The sequence below is a fragment of the Ammospiza caudacuta genome, chromosome 6 (genome assembly GCF_027887145.1).
Source record: "Ammospiza caudacuta isolate bAmmCau1 chromosome 6, bAmmCau1.pri, whole genome shotgun sequence".
NCBI lineage: Eukaryota > Metazoa > Chordata > Aves > Passeriformes > Passerellidae > Ammospiza > Ammospiza caudacuta.
Window position 1 is genome coordinate 44,861,938 of NC_080598.1, and position 18,019 is coordinate 44,879,956.

Sequence of the window (18,019 nt, forward strand, 5' to 3'; positions counted from 1 at the left end):
TCCTTTCCTCTCCCCACTGCCTTTTGGAAAAAGTTTATCTCCCATGGCTAAAAGTAATTGGGGTGTTTGTATTGTTTGCAGGATTGATGTATGATACTTTTCCTTGTGTCTGGCAGGTTGTTTATAAGAATAATGACATTCGTCTGGAGCTGTCTCGCTTGGCACGGATTGGTGATACTAAGATGAAGATCTATGGGGAAGTGAAATTCATATGTGAAAATGTGGCTACGCTGGACCCCATCAGCTTTGAGACACCTGAGGCCTATATTAGTCTGCCTAAATGGAATACCAAGAGGATGGGCTCAATCTCATTTGATTTCCGAACCACTGAACCCAATGGACTGATCCTTTTCACCCATGGCAAGCCTCAGGAGAGGAAAGATACAAGAAGCCAAAAAAATACAAAGGTAGACTTTTTTGCAGTTGAGCTTCTAGATGGAAACCTCTACTTGCTGCTGGACATGGGCTCTGGGACCATTAAAGTCAAGGCCACCCAGAAGAAAGCCAATGATGGAGAATGGTATCATGTGGATATTCAACGAGATGGAAGATCAGGTAGAGTTATAACTTTTTCTGAAATAGATTCATATTTCAGATTCAGACCTTGGGCTATGTATTAATTCTCAGAACATTCAAAACCTGTTAAATATGAGTCACCTCCTTAAGAAAGCGTAGTGTTATTCCAGTGGTATTTATCCAGCAAGGCAAAGATGTGAATGGTTTTTGTTAAATGTTTTCATTAAATGTGTAGGGAGAATTTTGAATAGCACATCACAGAGGTTATCGATTAATATTTTATTCACAATCCTCAGATATTCTGGACATATATTCGCAATTGCATGCATATTTAGGGTGATGATTTCTTTGTGGGCCATGGTAAGGTTTAAGGTCCTTCAGTACCATTGTTCTCAGTTTGAGAACTTCTTCCTGATCTACCTTGGGATTCAGCATTTGGGATCTTGTTAAGAGAAAAATAAGAGTAATGGGCACAATCAGTAACAAAATTATGGCAACAGATGAACATTTTTATCCCATTCTGTTTCCCTTAGTATCCTGTAGTTTTAAGCTAGGTTTCATTACTCTTTTGAATGACAGATTCTAATCTTAAAATCTGAGGCAGCATTCAGTGATGTTTCTTTCTTTCTTCACAGCTTCTCATTTTCAAATATGGGGTTTAGTATTCTAAAAATACATTTACCATGCAATTGCCAAGAGATATTTTTATTGTTTCCAGTGCTGAATATCAAGCTAACATTTTCATGATCTACTCTGAAATTGTGGAGGAAAAAAAAGCTCAGTTACTGTAGCTTCGTCTAGAGAATAACAATTGTACTTCAGTTTTTTCTGAACAGTTGGTATCTCAAAGCCTTCACTTCAAAAGGAATTTTGCTTACATTTGCCAGTGGATTTGGGATTTGTCTGGTGATCTCCAGATGATAGTTTTAGGTCCCTAATTTTATGTTTCTAATTGCTGAGCACTATCAGTACAGGGAATCCAGTGCTAGAATTTGCTTCCCTTGAGTTTTTAGAAGAGCTGACTTTGAGATACCATGCAAGGCCTAGCTGTTTGAACAGGTTTTTGCCTGAAGCTATTTTTTCCTTTGATGATGTGAGTAGTTTCTTTGTATTTGGCATGGTGCTCTGCTTGGACTTAATACGTGTGGTTCTATGTTGCTATCTCCTAAAGACATCGATAGGAGCATTTTACAAAGGAAGCCATAAATAAATAAATGGAGCTTTGATTTCTTTAGAATTGCTAAAATTTAATTAACTTCCAGGGGTAAACTCAATTAGCTGTGTTGCATACTGACTTCAGTTTTGCTTGCTCCCTTGGGGACTGTGTCATCCCTGAAGAAGCAGCTGCAGAGGGAGAAGAGACAGAAATGACAGAGGCTCTGTGCAAAGAATGTTTGCAGAGCCCTACCAAGAAGGACACGTGTTAATTTGGACACATTCACGGGAGGGTGTGGCAGACACATTGCTACTTGATGGATGACACTGTAGGGTTGACTTGTTTTCACTTGGCAGGGAGGTTTATGATATTCTGGACACTGATTAGAGGTAACAGATTTTGAAAGAGTTCTCTCAACAAGCAAAAATGTGTTTGTATGATGTCTGGTCCCTTTTTTTTCTTTTGTTTTTTCTTTTTATTTTGTTGTGTTCTCTGTTCACAATGAGTACTTAATTAATGATCCCAATGATTAATGTCTTGTGTCCTGAGAAATGCCAGGGTACTGGCATTATTTTCTTCACATTTCTTCACATACCTTCAGTCACTATTATCCAATGACACTTTGGATAAGTGTGAGAAAGGAGTTCAAGACCTCTTCTTAAGTCCTTGGATTTTCTTCCACATGTGGACCAGATAATGGTTACACCCTGAAGATTTTCTCCTCCCTGTATAGATGACTACAATTTGGAAACTGAAAAATTAATTTACTTAAGTGGGGCTAAAAACACCCTTTTGAGTTTAATGAGTGAGTAACTTGCAAGTTCTGATTCTCATTACTAAAGCAGCAAGGCTTATGTTAGGGGTCATCTTTCTCTGTTTTATTCTCATTTCTATAACAGTCCAAAACTTCAGGTTCTGCTGATCTAAAATAGCTTAAAAATCCAAATATTCACTATTACAGTGCACTAAGGCAGGGAAGCTTGGCAGTCATGCTCAGATAACCTCTGGCATCTCTAGTCCCCTTAGGCCTTGTGTATACTTTGGTCTGTGTTGGCTGCCAGAGCAGCAAAACCTGGTTTTATCTTTGTACTCTGACAGACGCTGGCAGCATGGACACGGACACCTAACCTATCTGTCCTTTCTTGAAGGTCCTGTAACCTTTCTGTCCTTTCAGAAAGCTCCCAGCAGGTTCACAAAACCTGTCACAGTTTCTAGCTGGGGAGCAGTGAGCATTTTATGCAGGATGATGTTTTTAGGTAGTCATCAGCTACAAGACATACATGACTTGCCACCTGACTAGACACTAAAAATCTTACTAGATTGTTTGGTTTACAGTTGTGTCAGTGCACTGTTTGGTGTGCCTGTTCTGCCCTCAGGGGGTATTTTGATCTGTTTTTCAGTCCAGCACCAAGAGGAGATGGCACTGCAGAGGAGATGCTTAGATGCTTCTGATTTCTCAAGATGGACATGGATCTACTCTAAGCAGAGTGAAAAACAGGGGATTCTAGAGGGGGAAAAAAAAAAGGATGCCAGCTTATAGAAGTCCTCCTTTCTAGGATCAATACAGGGTTTCTCTGTCTCAGCAGCTTGATCTTAAATGCACTGTTCATCCAAATTACTGCCATCTCCTTGCAGGAGTTATTGCAGGGTACAAAACACTCAGAAATTTAGGTTGCTGTCTAGCCTATTTCTTGTTCACCATATCACCATCTTTCTTTGGGTTTTGCACGCCACATTATCCATTATTTCTTGTCTTTTGGGGGTTTCTTTATCTTTGTGGGATTTGCACATGTTCGTTCTCTCCACAGTAGCATCTGTCTAGAGCTCAGCCCTCTTGTGTTTTGGTTCTAAGCTTTAGAGTAATATGTACTCTGCAGGCTGCTTTTGACAAATACCAGGGGAGATTATGGAAAGAGAGTTGTGTTCCCGTGGCTCCATGACATGCTGCTTGTGTGACAGTATGTGTATTGTCACATTTTCTCTTTCCTTATTTTATAAAAGAGAAAATGCCTGTGGTGCTTCAGCTTGTTGATACAGAATGATTCATCAAATAACTGTGGTTCTCTTTGAGCCTTTAATTTGTAATGCCTCTGTTGCTTCTGACACTCTGCTGCCTCCGATATTATTCCTCAATTATTGTGGAAAATCACACAGATGGAATATCTTGTGTCTGTGTCACATATGCAATTCTCTAAGAAGATACCTCTTACAGCTGAAGAAAAGGTGTGTACATAACTGTACTTTCTTACAGAGACAATAGAGTTAACTCTATTAACTCTCCTTCCTTATTGTAGGGGTGTCTGATAAAAATCCAATGATGTGGAATTAATCTTAAAGCTTGGATAGTGTCTCTGAAGACAGACTGTCTTAATGACAAGGCAATTCAATGTGATGATTTATAGCTAGGGAGAGCAAATTGCTGATTTTTAGATGAGTGTCTGGTGGGCAGATATCCCTATCACAGAAACTGCTGAATGCTCTTCAGAAGAGTACGCTGTTCTGGAATGTGTGAGATGTACATTATGTTCCCTGTTTTTCTTTGGATGCACTGTCTGACCTTAAACAAGTCACTTTGCTTTTCTGTACCCGTTTTAAATATTCTGATTATATTTCTGTATTATATGTTCTGATTATTTTATGTGCTGGGGCAATTTCTTGAAATATATGAGAATGCCCTCAATGCAGTATGCCCACATTTGATTTGGAGCATATGGAATCATCACAGTTTTAATAATAACTGTTGTTCACATATAAGTTTGTCTCTCTCTTTCTCAATTTTCCTGTATAAAATGGAAACTAGAAAACTTTCTTTGTAAAGCTATACAATATTTTATTTTGTGACAAACTTCTGGAGATTTCTATTTCAGTTTAGACTTTCTTCAGGATCATGTACAGTTGAGCTTTGAGTGTCTTCAGTCTGGTAAACCTCTCTGAGGTTTCTCTTTCTGTGTTCAACCATTTTCTATGGCGTTGGAGATTCCCTTATGTTGTGGCTTAAGAAAGGTACTCTCCCATTCAGTGGTCCTGTTGAGACTCTGCAAATCACATTGCTCACTTGCTTCCCCTGGCCGTGCCTCTCCCAGCTACTGCAAAGAATTCCCTCTGTTCTGGCTGGAACCAGGACATCCTACTGCAGCTCATGTCTCTTGCCACTACGAGTTCACAGTGCTAATTCTTGTTCAAGGTTCAATTTGTCTGCCATATCTCCCAGTCCTTTTCTGCAGAGTTACTCCTTAGCCAGCTGGTCATTAGCCTCTACTTATGTGTGAGACTTCTGTGATTCAGGTCTTGTAGGACTTTGTATTTATTGGTTTTGATTAACAACAAACATTGTTATCAGTCCTGTGCTCCACCTTGCAATGGTTTCTCTAAATGGTAACCCAATGCTTCCTCCAATGCATTAGCCATTCTCTCCATGTCATTTATAAACGTGTCTGTGTTGGTCCAGGTTTGGAGGGATTGGTGAAGTGTTTTCTGAAAGAGCTGTATAGTGGGGTTTTTTGCATGTCTTTTTTCTCTCCAGTCTTTATGCCATCAAACTCCTGTGTGTTTTCAATAAGTTTTTGCTTTGCTGGATGAATACAATTGAATAATGCTCAAATTTTAAATGCTCTTATTTATCTATTGAATTATTATGCTTCTGACTTTCTAATGCAATTTGGGGTATAGACACGTGATTGGTTGCTGCACAGAAGTACTTAGGACCTGTGGATCAGGAGGAGAGGGAGCTGTGAGAGACACTGTTAAAATGCCATTTTGGTAGTAAAGAATCTTCACTCTGCTGTGCTGAACTTTAAACCTCACTCAGTTACTGGGAAAAAAATTAACTGAACCGAGTCTGTAGTTGAAAGTGTTGATGTCTCCTTATCTTCCTCTTTTAGGTACCATATCAGTGAACAGCCGACGCACACCGTTCACCGCTAGCGGGGAGAGTGAGATCCTGGATCTGGAAGGTGACATGTACCTGGGTGGGCTGCCAGAGAACCGGGCAGGACTCATCCTTCCCACAGAGCTCTGGACAGCAATGCTGAACTACGGCTACGTGGGCTGTATCCGAGACTTGTTCATTGACGGCCGAAGCAAGAACATCCGGCAGCTGGCAGAGGCGCAGAATGCCGCCGGGGTCAAGTCCTCCTGCTCCCGCCTCAGCACCAAGCAGTGTGACAGCTACCCCTGCAAGAATAATGCAGTCTGCAAGGATGGCTGGAACCGCTTCATTTGTGACTGCACTGGCACTGGCTACTGGGGTAGAACATGTGAGCGAGGTAAGTTGTGTGTTCTGACTTCAGGTACACAAAGCTGAAGGTGTGTGTGACAACAAGAACAAAATCCAGTGTTCCCATAACACTATCCCTTGCCCTTGTTGGTCTTCCTAATGGTAAGTTCCAGTCCCCACAATCAAAAAACTTTCTTCTCTGATTTGTTTCCTTCCAGTCTTTTCCACCCTCATTTCATGAACTTACTTGGCCACTTCCCTCCCTAAGCCTTATGAAGATCCTGTCTTCAGGTTCCAGAGTTTCTTTAGCTAAGTATGGTTTGTCTCCTGAGGTGGAAAATGCAACTGCATATGAGAAGTCTCAAACAAATTACTGGAAACTGTAGCAAGTGTGAAATCTAGTTATGTAGCTCTTTCCTGCATGAGATGAATCCCAGTTCTATCTGGGCTTCCTTTTTTTTTTGTCTAGTAGAATTTCCTTGATGGCCGTTTATGAGTAAAGTCAGCTAATGGGATAGTGTTACAAGCAGTGTGTCTCCAAGTTCAACTCTGGTAAGGCAAATCTGGAAGAGATTCATGGGAGAGTCTCTGCATCTTGTTGATACTCTTACAGATTGTGATTTAAAGACAGATGATTTGGAGATATGAGGCCCAGGTGATGCTCGTGTAGGCAGGCACATTTTCTACGTGTTATAGATCACATGCAAAGGATTTACCAATGGAAGATACTTGAACTATGTATTTCTCAAGTACATAGGTGGTTCCATTAATTGTTGTTATCTTTTTAATGTTGCTGCCACCATCAGAAAGAAGTAGGTGAGTGGTTTTACAGAAAAAGATGGGGCTAAGATCAGTTCCAAAGCACTCCCAACTCCCAAGAAGGTGTTTTCTTATATATTATTTTTTTATTTCTGTTAATATCTGGCCATTAGCATTGCATTCAGGCTAAACTGCATTCACAGTACACTCAAGAAATAACAGTAAACCATTAACAGTCTTTGGGCTTTCAGTCCCTTCTTTATATCACCTCACTTGGCACCATGGTGATAGCATGTGTCTTAGAACTCAAAAGTCAGATATTTTTGAACTTGCGCTATAAATATTTGAGCAACACCTTTCCCATTTAGTGCATTTTTAAATATTAATCATAGTAGCATGCCAGTTATGAGGAAATTTATGAAATTTAGCTACATTGCATAAAATATTAGGCATAATTGAAGTTTGGAATTTATTCACTCTACAGAGGATTTTCTTCACTGCAGAAATTTTTTGTCAATGACCAAAATCCTTCCTATATGGATAGGATTTTTAGATTTTCAAGTACAAGATCCGTGATTGTTTATAAAACTGCTCACCGCCAGAAATTCATTGCATGCTGCCCTAAGCAGCAATAGTAGTTAATTGCCAGTGGGCCTTAAAACAGCTGAAGCATCAACACTGCCATCCATGCTGGGAAAATGTAAGATTGGATGAAAATGTAAGATTCATGGGCATCAGCTATGCCAATGTCAGCTCAGCCGTTCTCTCTTTTGAATACATAGGATTTGAAAATTCTGGGAAACTTCAGATAGAAGTTTCCTCGGCCCTAGCCTTGGGAATTGTTTTTGCCAGTTGTTGTGTGATTAGGTTTTATACAAACATGATAAAAGGAAGCATTACCATAAATGTATATCGTTCCCCCAAAAATTGCATGTGTTTGCCCTTGGTCTTTATTTAGTATTAGGAGTGACCAGCTCTGTGATTCAGGACTTTGTGCAGTCTGTCTCATGCCCATCTCCTAGGCCTGGCTCTCAGAAGAGAATCCAAAGCTAACAATGACATAAAGAACAGGGTTCATGTCATGAACCTTTATATAGCGATGTTGTTAGCTTTTACTGTTTTTGTTGTCAGTGAAAATAAATCAGTAGGTTAAAGGCATGTAAGCATTTTAATTTGGGAGAAATGAATATCAAGTCAGGCCTGAGATCTGTAACTTGACTGTGCTCTGGTGTGCATCACTCTGAATTAGGGAGATACATTTATGAATTAATGTCTAGCACAGGAACTTGAGGTCATAATAAATATGTTTTAGAATCTGAGTGTATTTAAGGTGAACAGAACTGTGATGAAACAGTTCAGGACAGTAAAAAAGATGTATGCAAATATTCTAATCCTGAGAAACTGATTTTGTCTGTAACTACAAACCACAGATCCACTGGACTAAACCACTGCTTTAGTCCAGTGCCAGGCAAAACATGGCACTATAATTCCTGATGCTCCTTGGCAATGTAAGAAAGAGCTCACAGGGAATAAATATTTGAGACTGGGTAAGTGAAAAAATTTGTACAAGTTGAAGTACATTTGAGTCCAGAATATTTATGTGGTGTTACATAGGAGCTTCATACTGCTCTGATATAAATGCTTAACATCAACAACTGCCTTAGTGCCCACTGATTTTGCCTCCATAAACAAAAAGCATTGCAGACTACCAATGATGCTTTTCATTCTCCTGGTCTGACACCCAAGGATTACTTGAAGTCCTGATTACATCTGGTCTGTGATTCTAACACTGTTGGAAGGAGAAAGGTTGAGATGGAGCCTGGGAAGGGAATCAAAGTGAGGGATGCTGCCATGCCATGGTGCCACTGCTGTGTAATGACTGATGAGCTGCTACAGGACTGGGGGGCAGCTAGGCTGGTGCATAAGGGTAGGAATGAAGAAGAAGGAGCAGGCGAGATCTTCTAATATGGGACAACTTCTGTGATTAGTTTGCCATCCCAAAGTGAGGGATGGCAAACTTTTCCAGTTTGCCATCCCTCACTGTTTTCTTACACTTCTGTCCTGCTAAAAGAGGAATGTAACTCCTGCAGCCCAAGATGTATGATCAAGGGTTAAGGGGCAGGAGATTCTAGAATGAAGAATCTCCTGTGCTTGGTGACTATCAGGAAAATCAGTCTTTATCACAAAGCAAAGCACATACTTAACATTAGTTAAAGTACTAAAAATAGGAAGGACATACATACAACTCTTGGAAGAGAAGGAGATAATTAATTTGTTGTTGATGGTAAAGTCTACCTCCCACCTTCCAGGTGTAGGATTTTTACATTTATAATGCCGTATTTCTCATAAATTTTGTACTTTGTGATATGAAGGACATTATACATTTAAAAGGGACTAAAAAGGACATTAATTGTGTCAGCTAGAAAAGAAGTCTGAGTTCCTTTTATTCATGGTGAAACAATACAAATACATAGTATTCAATATGTCACTTCTATATAAAGCCTGTGGGGGTTTTCCTGTCAATGAAATAACACCTCCTTGTATTCAGCCAGTTACACTGGATGCAACATAGACTTTGGTTACAGAGGTCTGCTCAAGCCTGTGCTTTTGTGCAGATAGAGAAACATTGCTGTAACTGGAGTTTGACAAGGAAGAGAACAGAAAACTGCTACCAAGGCCTCAAATTCCTTCTTACAATTCCAGTATCTAGTCATTATTTTGGTATTGGCAGTGATGTAAGCAGTCAAATGTGCTAGCAGTCTGAAAGTGCCATAGTTTCTAATAGTAATGTAGTTTCTCCTTGGGTTATTGGAATTTCATGGAAGAGATGGGGCAAGACATGGAAAAGACCAGATTGTGCTTTCATGGGCCATAAGGGCTCAGTGCCAGGCTGTGAGGCTGAGCAAAGGCAGCAGCAAATGCTGGCAGTTAGCTTGATATGGTCCCTGTTTCACTTTCCACCAGAAACTGTGATGACCAGGTAACACACTGCTATTTTCTTAAATCCTTGCTTCTCATCCTCGGTCACCTTTCCATAAAGGTTCTCTACTTAGCAGTCGAACTCAGTGTGACTGTGTTGCAAATGTAGTAAAGAAAGGCAAGGAAAAGAGAAGAAGCTGATAGACAGGACACAATTCCCCTTGCAAGTGATGCTCTGACTGCTTTGCAATGTGGTAATGATCTCCCCTCCCCTGCTCCCTGAGCTCTCTTGCACTGCTGTTAAATATGGTGAAGAGAAAGATTTAATCATGCCAGAAAGACTCCTAAACTTAATTTAGTTTTGGATAGCTCTTAAATGAATCACAGGCACAGTGAAGTGGATTTATGATTAAAGTTATAATTGCAAGTGCATGCTGAGACTTTTTACTGAGTTTGGTAGTTTTGGGTTGTGGTGTGCTGGGCATTAGTGAAAAAAAACCCCAAACCTTTGTGCTTATTCCAATAAGATCCCAATATTGCCAGATGGAACGTGCCTGGGCTCATCTGGCTCTTGCTGCTTGACCAAGGGTGGCAGCTGAGGTGGTTTCACCTCAGAGACACCTTTGGCTAGCTGGATGTTGCAGCTGGGTGCTTGGGACAAGTCCAGGCAAGCAGGAGCTCAGGTTTACCTCTGGTGAAAAGGCTTTAGGTGATGGTGAAGGAAAAAGGAGATGGGTCCTGCTGGAGGGTTTTGATCCAGAGTTTTATTCCTAGCACACAGACCTCTGAATGCAGCAACAGCTCCAACAGAATCAAGTCGCCGGGTCTTTTAAGCCTGGGGGAAGGGGGAGGGAAGGGATAGGTATGCCACCATCCAGGTAGGAGGGGGGAAGTCTTAGGGGACAAGTGACACCTGGATAGCCCAATGTCCCCAGGGCTGAGAAGCATCTTTTGAACTTTGCCAATCAGACAATGCCCTTGCTGGAATGTTAAGACTGACGGACATCACTTGGCAAGGGGGAGGGAAAGGGACAAGTTGTTGGCACACCTGAGGGAGGAACTGGGATAGCTGAAACAGGGTAATAGATCACACTGCAATAGGTGCTTGTACTGTTGGTAGTACTGAAACATTATTGCATCCTAGCGTTTTAAAAAGAGTAGAGTACCAGAGAACAGTGTCTGCAGTGCAGCCTCTCTCTTCTGAAGTACCTTGTTTCAACAGGTCTGCTGTTCTGCTGGTCAGTTTGAAAAAAAAGGGCCTAAAATATCTGAAATCCCATGGGAATGCTTCCCAAATGCTTTCTAACCATCAGATGCCGGGCTAACTTTGAGGTAATTGACAAAAAGGTTCCTCCAATGTGATGGATGCTATGCTTCCTTCTGTTACATGTGAGCTGCCTGTCCAAACTGAGCCTAAGAAGAGTCAGGGTGAGTTGCGGGTCATGTCAGCAAGGGCTGGAGGACTGTTGCAGACATGCAGGAGGGTGGGAAGCGTGGATTTGTGCAGCAGTTGTGAAGGATCTTTGGTGGGTCTTTTTAAGTACTTAATGTCTTCTTTACCCTTTGCCTTGTAATTTGTTAGTGTTTGACATCAGTTACATCAGGTCATTGCAGCTCCCTGTAAATTGCACTTAAGATTTTAGAGGTAGGAGCTGGTATCTGGCTCATGAAGGATGATGTACTACTTAGCTGGGATTTCAAAGTACCCTGGACTTCTCTGAAAAGGACCTCAAAGTCCTGGCATCAACAAAGCAGGAGGAGGGGAATGTGAGTTCCATTCAAATTAGCTGTTTTCTGTAGCTACAGTGAAAATGCTTTGGGCTCAAAAGGATGCATGAGGTCTGTTTGGTGGGTCTTGAAAACTCTCTGCACCCTTTCCTTCTACTGAAACACTGTGAGAGTGACTGCAGAAGACAAGAGCCCAGGAAGGACACTAAGCAAAAACAACTGAAAATCAGATTATTTTAGGCCAATATGAATAGAATGTTGTTGACCAGTCACTTTTTAACGTTTTCTCCTACTTAAATTATTTGACTGCAGTTTGCTTGGATTTTTTTTTTAAATAATTATATAATATTGGAAAAGGCAGGCTGGTATGAGACTTTGGTCATTTAAGAGTGAAATAAAAGACATTGAGGTTTAGATTTTAAACCTCAGAAGGTATTTGCTCAGAACTGGATCTAATCTGAGTCCTTTCCAGGGAAAGGGGGAAAAAAAGGCTTGTTCCAGCCATCTCCTTTGCTGAGCTGCATTCAGTCTTTATTGCAGAAAGACAGAAATATCCCATTCTGGTTCTTCTCCCAGGGGCTGGAACCAGTGCTTGTTTCTCTTGGCTCACAGATGGACAGCTAACATCCTGAGCAAAGCAGCCTTCTCCTGTGTTTTGTGGTAAACTCTCTGTGAGCAGCAGCACATCTGCTGTTAACAACAGTGGTGTTGAGCATAGGGCTGCACATTTCATTATCTGCCAAGTACCTTTGCAGCAGTGTTTACTAAGAACAGTTTAATGACAATACACTTCTTCCCATTATGTATGCAATGAAGGGAGATGTTGTAAAATTACTTGTAATAAGAAATGCTACAGAACCATTTACTACACAGGAAAAGTGCTGTGTACTTTGCTGTCTCAAGCACAGATAGCAAGTTAGATTTCTTTTTAATTTTAGTGAAGATGTTTGATGATAATTGCATCTTAGAAGGTTTGTTTAAAGCAACTCATAAGTGTTGATGCTTTTTGGACTGTCCAGATCTTCTGAGTATGCAGTGAAATGCTAGATAACTGCTGAGAATAGATTTTCCTATAGGACTGATGGTTCCCAGGAGAGATGGACACATTAGGAGAAAAGTCTTTGCTGCAGTGTTTTTAATTATTTTAATTCTTGTTTGATCTTGAACAGTTAAAGACTTAAGAAAATAAAAACATCAGAATAATTCTTTTGATTTCATTATATAAAGTAGGATGTTAGAAAATAGGTCTGTTCTAGACCTCATCTGTTCACTGACTTGCTAGTACCAGAAAGGTCCCTATTGTAGTTTCCCAAATTGTTGCCAAACTGCAGAAAAAAAATTCCATACAATCCCTTCAACACCCATCTCAATTTGTTTCTCACTAATTTTATGGTAAAAATTCCATTAAACATGATCTGAAGAATGTTGACTTTCCTAAGAGCATTTTATGTGAGAAGTTTATTTTCTCACTTGCCATCAATCCATTTGTAACACTTCGTGGCTGATCCCTTTGTGGCTGGCCCAGACAGTTACTACTGTGGAAGATGCTGTTCACAGTCCTGCTCAAGAAACACCTGGCTTTATGTGATTAGCTCCCTTGTATCTCTGCTTAGAAACTGACTGTCTGACCAGAAGGCAACTGTTTGTTGCATAAGTGCTGGATTATTCTGCTTATTAGGCTTTTATGTATCTTCTTGTAATTCTTTCCTTATCTTCTATGGGATACTTCTGTGCTAACATTCAAACAATTCCCAAGATGCTCATTAGATCTTGTGCTAGCTCCAATAAGGATGGTGGGCTTGTAAGGGAGGAGAAACAATGTAAAGGAGCAATTTAAAAGTCTGTCACTTTTGTGGATTTACATTATGATCCTTGCCACTCATTATAATTTTTTTGTCCATAGATACATACATTCAGTCAAAAGCCACTCTGAATGTATGTGCTTTCCAGGACCAGTAACTGCATTTGTTGCACTATAATACCTTTGTGGTATCCACAGTACAGAAGACTGTGCAGTTAATTCTGCAGTCAGGGTGATTACATCTGCTTGTGAAAAGACCATTTCATGGGTTTTATGCAGTTGAGCTTCAGCTTCGAAGAGTCTCACTGATGTGACAATCTCCAACAGCATCTGCTGAGCAGCTGGAAAATCTGAGACCGTATAAAAACCAACTGATTGTCTCTCCTGTATCATATAATGTTACGGGTATGATTTTTTAATCCATATGTTCCTCCTGTTTCTTCATCCTGATTCCATCATCGTATGCTTTTGATATTTAAGGCCACTCTTGACTTCCGTGCTGCATGTGAATTTGTTACACTCCAGGTGCTCTTCATCTCATCTGAATATGTTAGTTGGTGGCACAGAAGAAGATAATTTCTGCTGTTTTCCTCTAAACTTCTGTACTTCTGGCTCTTTATTGCTGAGTGTAACTTTCATAAGGTCCTTCCAGTTCAAGAAATATGCTTACCCAAAGCTGTATGATTTTGTGTACTGTCAACTCCTGTAAAGAACACTAGAACAACAACAAAAAGAGATGTTGATGGGTAGGTAAGAACATTTGATTAATGCTTACAGAACATGATACTTTTATTAGTATAGGCCTCTTCTACAGGGCCAGTATTATAGTGATGTTTTTGTTTCTCTCGTGGTTTATAAATGACAGTTCAGAACAATGGTTTCTCCTTAATGTAAGCCACAAAATAAGTCAAGGCACAAAATGTTGTTCAGATAACTCAGATTGAAGGACAGCTTGTCCCAGCAGGTCAGTTTTGCCTGAATATCACAGTGTCATGGTTGAACCCCAGCCAGCAACCGAGCCCCAAGCAGCTACTCACCCCATCACCAGCAGGATCAGGGAGATAATCAGACTCAGGGGTTGAGATAAAAGCAGTTTAATAGCAAAAGCAAAAGCCGTGCATACAGGCAAAGTGAAACAAGGAATGTGTTTACCACTTGCCATGGCAGGCAGGTGTTCAGCCATCTCCAGGAGAGCAGGGCCCATCACCTGTAACAGTGACTTGAGAAGGTAAGCACCATCACTCCAAATCTCTCCCTCTTCCTCCCACTTTCTGTTCTGAGCATGATGATGCATGGTCTGGAATGTCCCTTTGGTCAGTTGGGGCCACCTGTCCTGGCTGCGTCTCCTCCCAGCTTCTTGTGCACACTCAGCCCCCTCACTGGTGTGGCAGGACAGACAGCAGAAGAGGTCTTGGCTCTGTGTAAGCCCTGCTCAGCAATAACAAAAACATCTATGTGTGGTAAAGACTGTTTTCAGTACCATTCCAAAGCATAGTCCCACACTACTCACTGTGAAGAAAATTAACTCAGCAAAAACCAGAACATAGGGGAAGGCAGGTTTACTAAAAACTTAGATCATATGAAGAGGTAATTCATCATGAAGGAAGGAAAATACATTTTTACCTTTTCATTATATCTTTTCTGTGTTACTCCCTGCAAGACACATGGATGGTGTGTTATGATTCTCCCCCACAAAGACAAGAATAACACAGGTTCTTGTTAATAGATTCTTTTGGGTGGATTACAGTGAAAGGACACTGAATGGTCAGTGCTTGAAAATATGCATGTAGCAGTTTTGGTTATTATCTGTAGTAATATAGCAGCATGAAAGCATAAAAATATTACTTAAGAAAATGAATAGGGAAAAGAAAGCAAGAGAAAGAAAGGATAAGAATAAAAAGATATATTATCACCATCTGTAAATTCTTTTTTTTTGAAATAATGATCTTGATCTGTTAGGATATTGGGGAAGACACCAACAAAACACAAAGTCCAATGGCTTAAAGTTAAGTACACCCTGACTTCATGAGAATACTCAGGTACCTCCTCTGGGAGGAGGAGGTTGCAATCCTCTGGTGGAAGGCCACAGAAATGAGTCTGGGGATGCCTTGAGGGTTTTTGATGGTTTATGTTCCCTTCTGAGCTGCCTCTGACATCAATAGGTCTAAATGTCAATGTGACCCTCCCCTGGAGGAGGGGTTGGGATGTGTGAGGGAGAGCAATTTGGCATGATGAAAGACACCATCCTGTCTCCACAAAGCCTGCCTCTGGTCAGCCTCAAAGCCTAGTTTGCAGCCTCCAGGCAGAGACAGTTCACCCTCTCCATCTTATGCAGACTAGGCATTACACAGCCAAAAGCTCCCCTCCTTCCTCTAGGCGTGCAAACCTGCCTCAGCAAAGCACCATGGCACCTCCCCAAATGGGCAAGTGTTTTGAGTCAGTAATTGTTATTAGTCAAGTCTCACAGTATGTCGCATGGATGATCCAGAATGAGCTTAGTATGAATATGCACCACATCTGTTGTAGTTTGTCCTGAGACTAACTGTTGACACTGGGTTCAAGAATTGCTTCAGACTACCTCTGTCTTTGAGTCTCTTACAGCTTAGTGGCTGAACTCAGTCCCTGTGGCTTTATGCCCCGCTTCCTTTCCATACCCTCCAATCAGACCAGTTTGTGTTTCTGCTGAGACTACCAATTGTCCGTACAATTAAAGGGAATATCTTGATGGAAGAGGCCAGGATGAAGTAGATTCATTTGTCATGAAAAATTATTTCCAATATTTAAAATTACTATATAGACCTTGGAGATGTTATCTGTGAAATTAGCTTTCTCTATCTCCCTGCTTTGCCTAGTCAAAGCCATCATGCTTAAAGGCAGGCACTGGCACAGTGCATTTTCTGTCTCATTTCTTTTCCTCTATTCATCTCAGGGGAAGAGCAAAGACTTGGCATTCATGATGCTCCCTTAATTGACTCTTTCTGCATGTGGAGATAGGCAGTCATCCCTTGGACACTTTGATTGATTGGATGAGGCTATTATGTGATATGGAAAGGATATGCAGCAGCACAGCCATCACCACAAGCATAGAAAGATCTTATTTGGTGGCGTATATTGGCTGCCCCCAGTCTGCTTGGTTTGTCTGTCTTGTCTCAAATGCAGCTATCTCACAGAGCAGCCCACAGGGTGGTCCTCGTGAATCCACTGCCATTAGGTACCAGACTCCAAGGCATGGCGGCATGGCCCTCCAGAGGGAAACCCTTCTCACTCTCACTGCTAAGGCATCTGAGAATGTGTAAAGGAAAGATAATAGTAATCATTTTTATTTCTTCATAGAATCCTTTTTTTCCCCCTGCGTAATCGAGAACAAGAAGTTAAAATTGGAAGATAAGATGCAGAAAAGGGAAACTGCATCCTCATGAATCAAATCCTAATAAGAGTTTCAGAACAACTTTCTGCTCAGTGATGATTATAGGCAGTGAGTTGGTAACAGATAAAAGATAAAACTTAGGAAATGTCCATCACATTGAGGCAAAACTCCTCCCACTAAAAGGACACAGTAGCAAGGAGGGTGTACAAGAAAAACAGCACCATAATAAGTGCTGTTGGTCTCATAATGCTTCCATTTTTTTATATCCTACAGTTTTTGACTTCTGAAGTTCTGCCTGTTAGGGTGAGGTCCTCTTGTGGTCAGCCTGGACCCTTTGGGTTACCTACCACACTAATCTTGTCTTCTTGTGAGCAACAGAATTTTTCCATTTCTGAGCAAGGAGATCTTGTAATTCTTCATGTTGTGGTACTGCTGAAGGGAGTGAAAGGACAGGGAAGGTTGAAGGAGATTACTGTTGGAAGTTGTAACAAAGCACCAGTTTAGGATGCAAACAGTCATGTGGAATTAGTTCAATCTGACTGCCCCAATACCCACAGGCCCTATTTCAAACTGCTGAGAAAGAAAAAATATGGTATTTTAAACAGTGGTTTTTTTTTTTAATCCACTACCTTTCATTAAATCAGTAAAATGGAAAATAACAATTCAGGCCCTCAGTTGAAAAGCATGTTATATTGACAGCTCTTGGAGCCCTAGGCTTGTACTTAGAATGAGAAATATATAGAGTACCTCTCCTTTATATACCTTAGTCATCTCTTGGAGAAGTATTTGCATTAGATGTTAGGAAACAGGTCAGTCTTTCTGACTTGCTTAGTCTTTGGTAGAGCTACAAAGTAGAAGGGTGAAAGGAGGAACTCTTCTTCTCTAGCTCCGATTTCCTTTCCTTTGTGTGTGAAACTGCTGAAGACAGAGAGCCATGAGGCAGCTTAGTGCACCCAGCCTGGGGAGCAGAGCAAGGCTGGAACCAAGCAGAACAAAATGGAGTTTGTGCTGTGTGTATCATCTGCCACATCAGGACAAGATCTCCCCCTGAGCAAGTGACTGGCAAAAAGCATGTGTTTGCTAAAGAATGGGAAGGAAGCAAGAATGCAGAAGTAGTCTCAAGTATTTTATAGTTCTGTAATTTTTTTTTAATCTCTCTGTTGAGAATCTTTGTGACCAAAGAGGAAAAAAGATCAAAGGAAAGGTTTTTTGGCATGCTAAGGAATTTCAAAATATATAGAGCCTCTGCATGAATCTTATTGTACTGATTCTGGTTCCTAGAAGTGAAGCCTAATAGTTCAGTACCCAGTCACAGAAATGTTCAGGATTCCACCATTTTATTACCGTTTCTTCAGTGAAGATTTTTTCTGTTGCAGTCTGATTTTTTGATGCAAGCCCCACAAATCACTGCCACCCCATTTCTGCTGGTCAGCTGTCATGCCCAATTTGTGCAAATTTCCTTTATTCTACATTTGCATTTGATTGTTCTGTCCTCCTGGAGGACTGGCCAATGATGAATTTTAACCTTTCTTTCCCTGTCAAGTATTACTGGAGTAT

General features: G+C 40.8%; 1 protein-coding gene across 3 annotated transcripts in view; it reads left to right on the top strand.

Moving 5' to 3' along the window:
- Positions 1 to 18,019, top strand: part of NRXN3 (neurexin 3) — a 908,017-nt gene that overhangs the window by 243,449 nt on the left and 646,549 nt on the right. For all 3 annotated transcript variants that reach the window (XM_058806342.1, XM_058806340.1, XM_058806341.1), the window contains 2 exons: positions 117 to 555; positions 5,554 to 5,937. In XM_058806342.1, the coding sequence (XP_058662325.1) occupies positions 117 to 555; positions 5,554 to 5,937 (823 nt within the window). The remainder of the gene's footprint in view (positions 1 to 116; positions 556 to 5,553; positions 5,938 to 18,019) is intronic.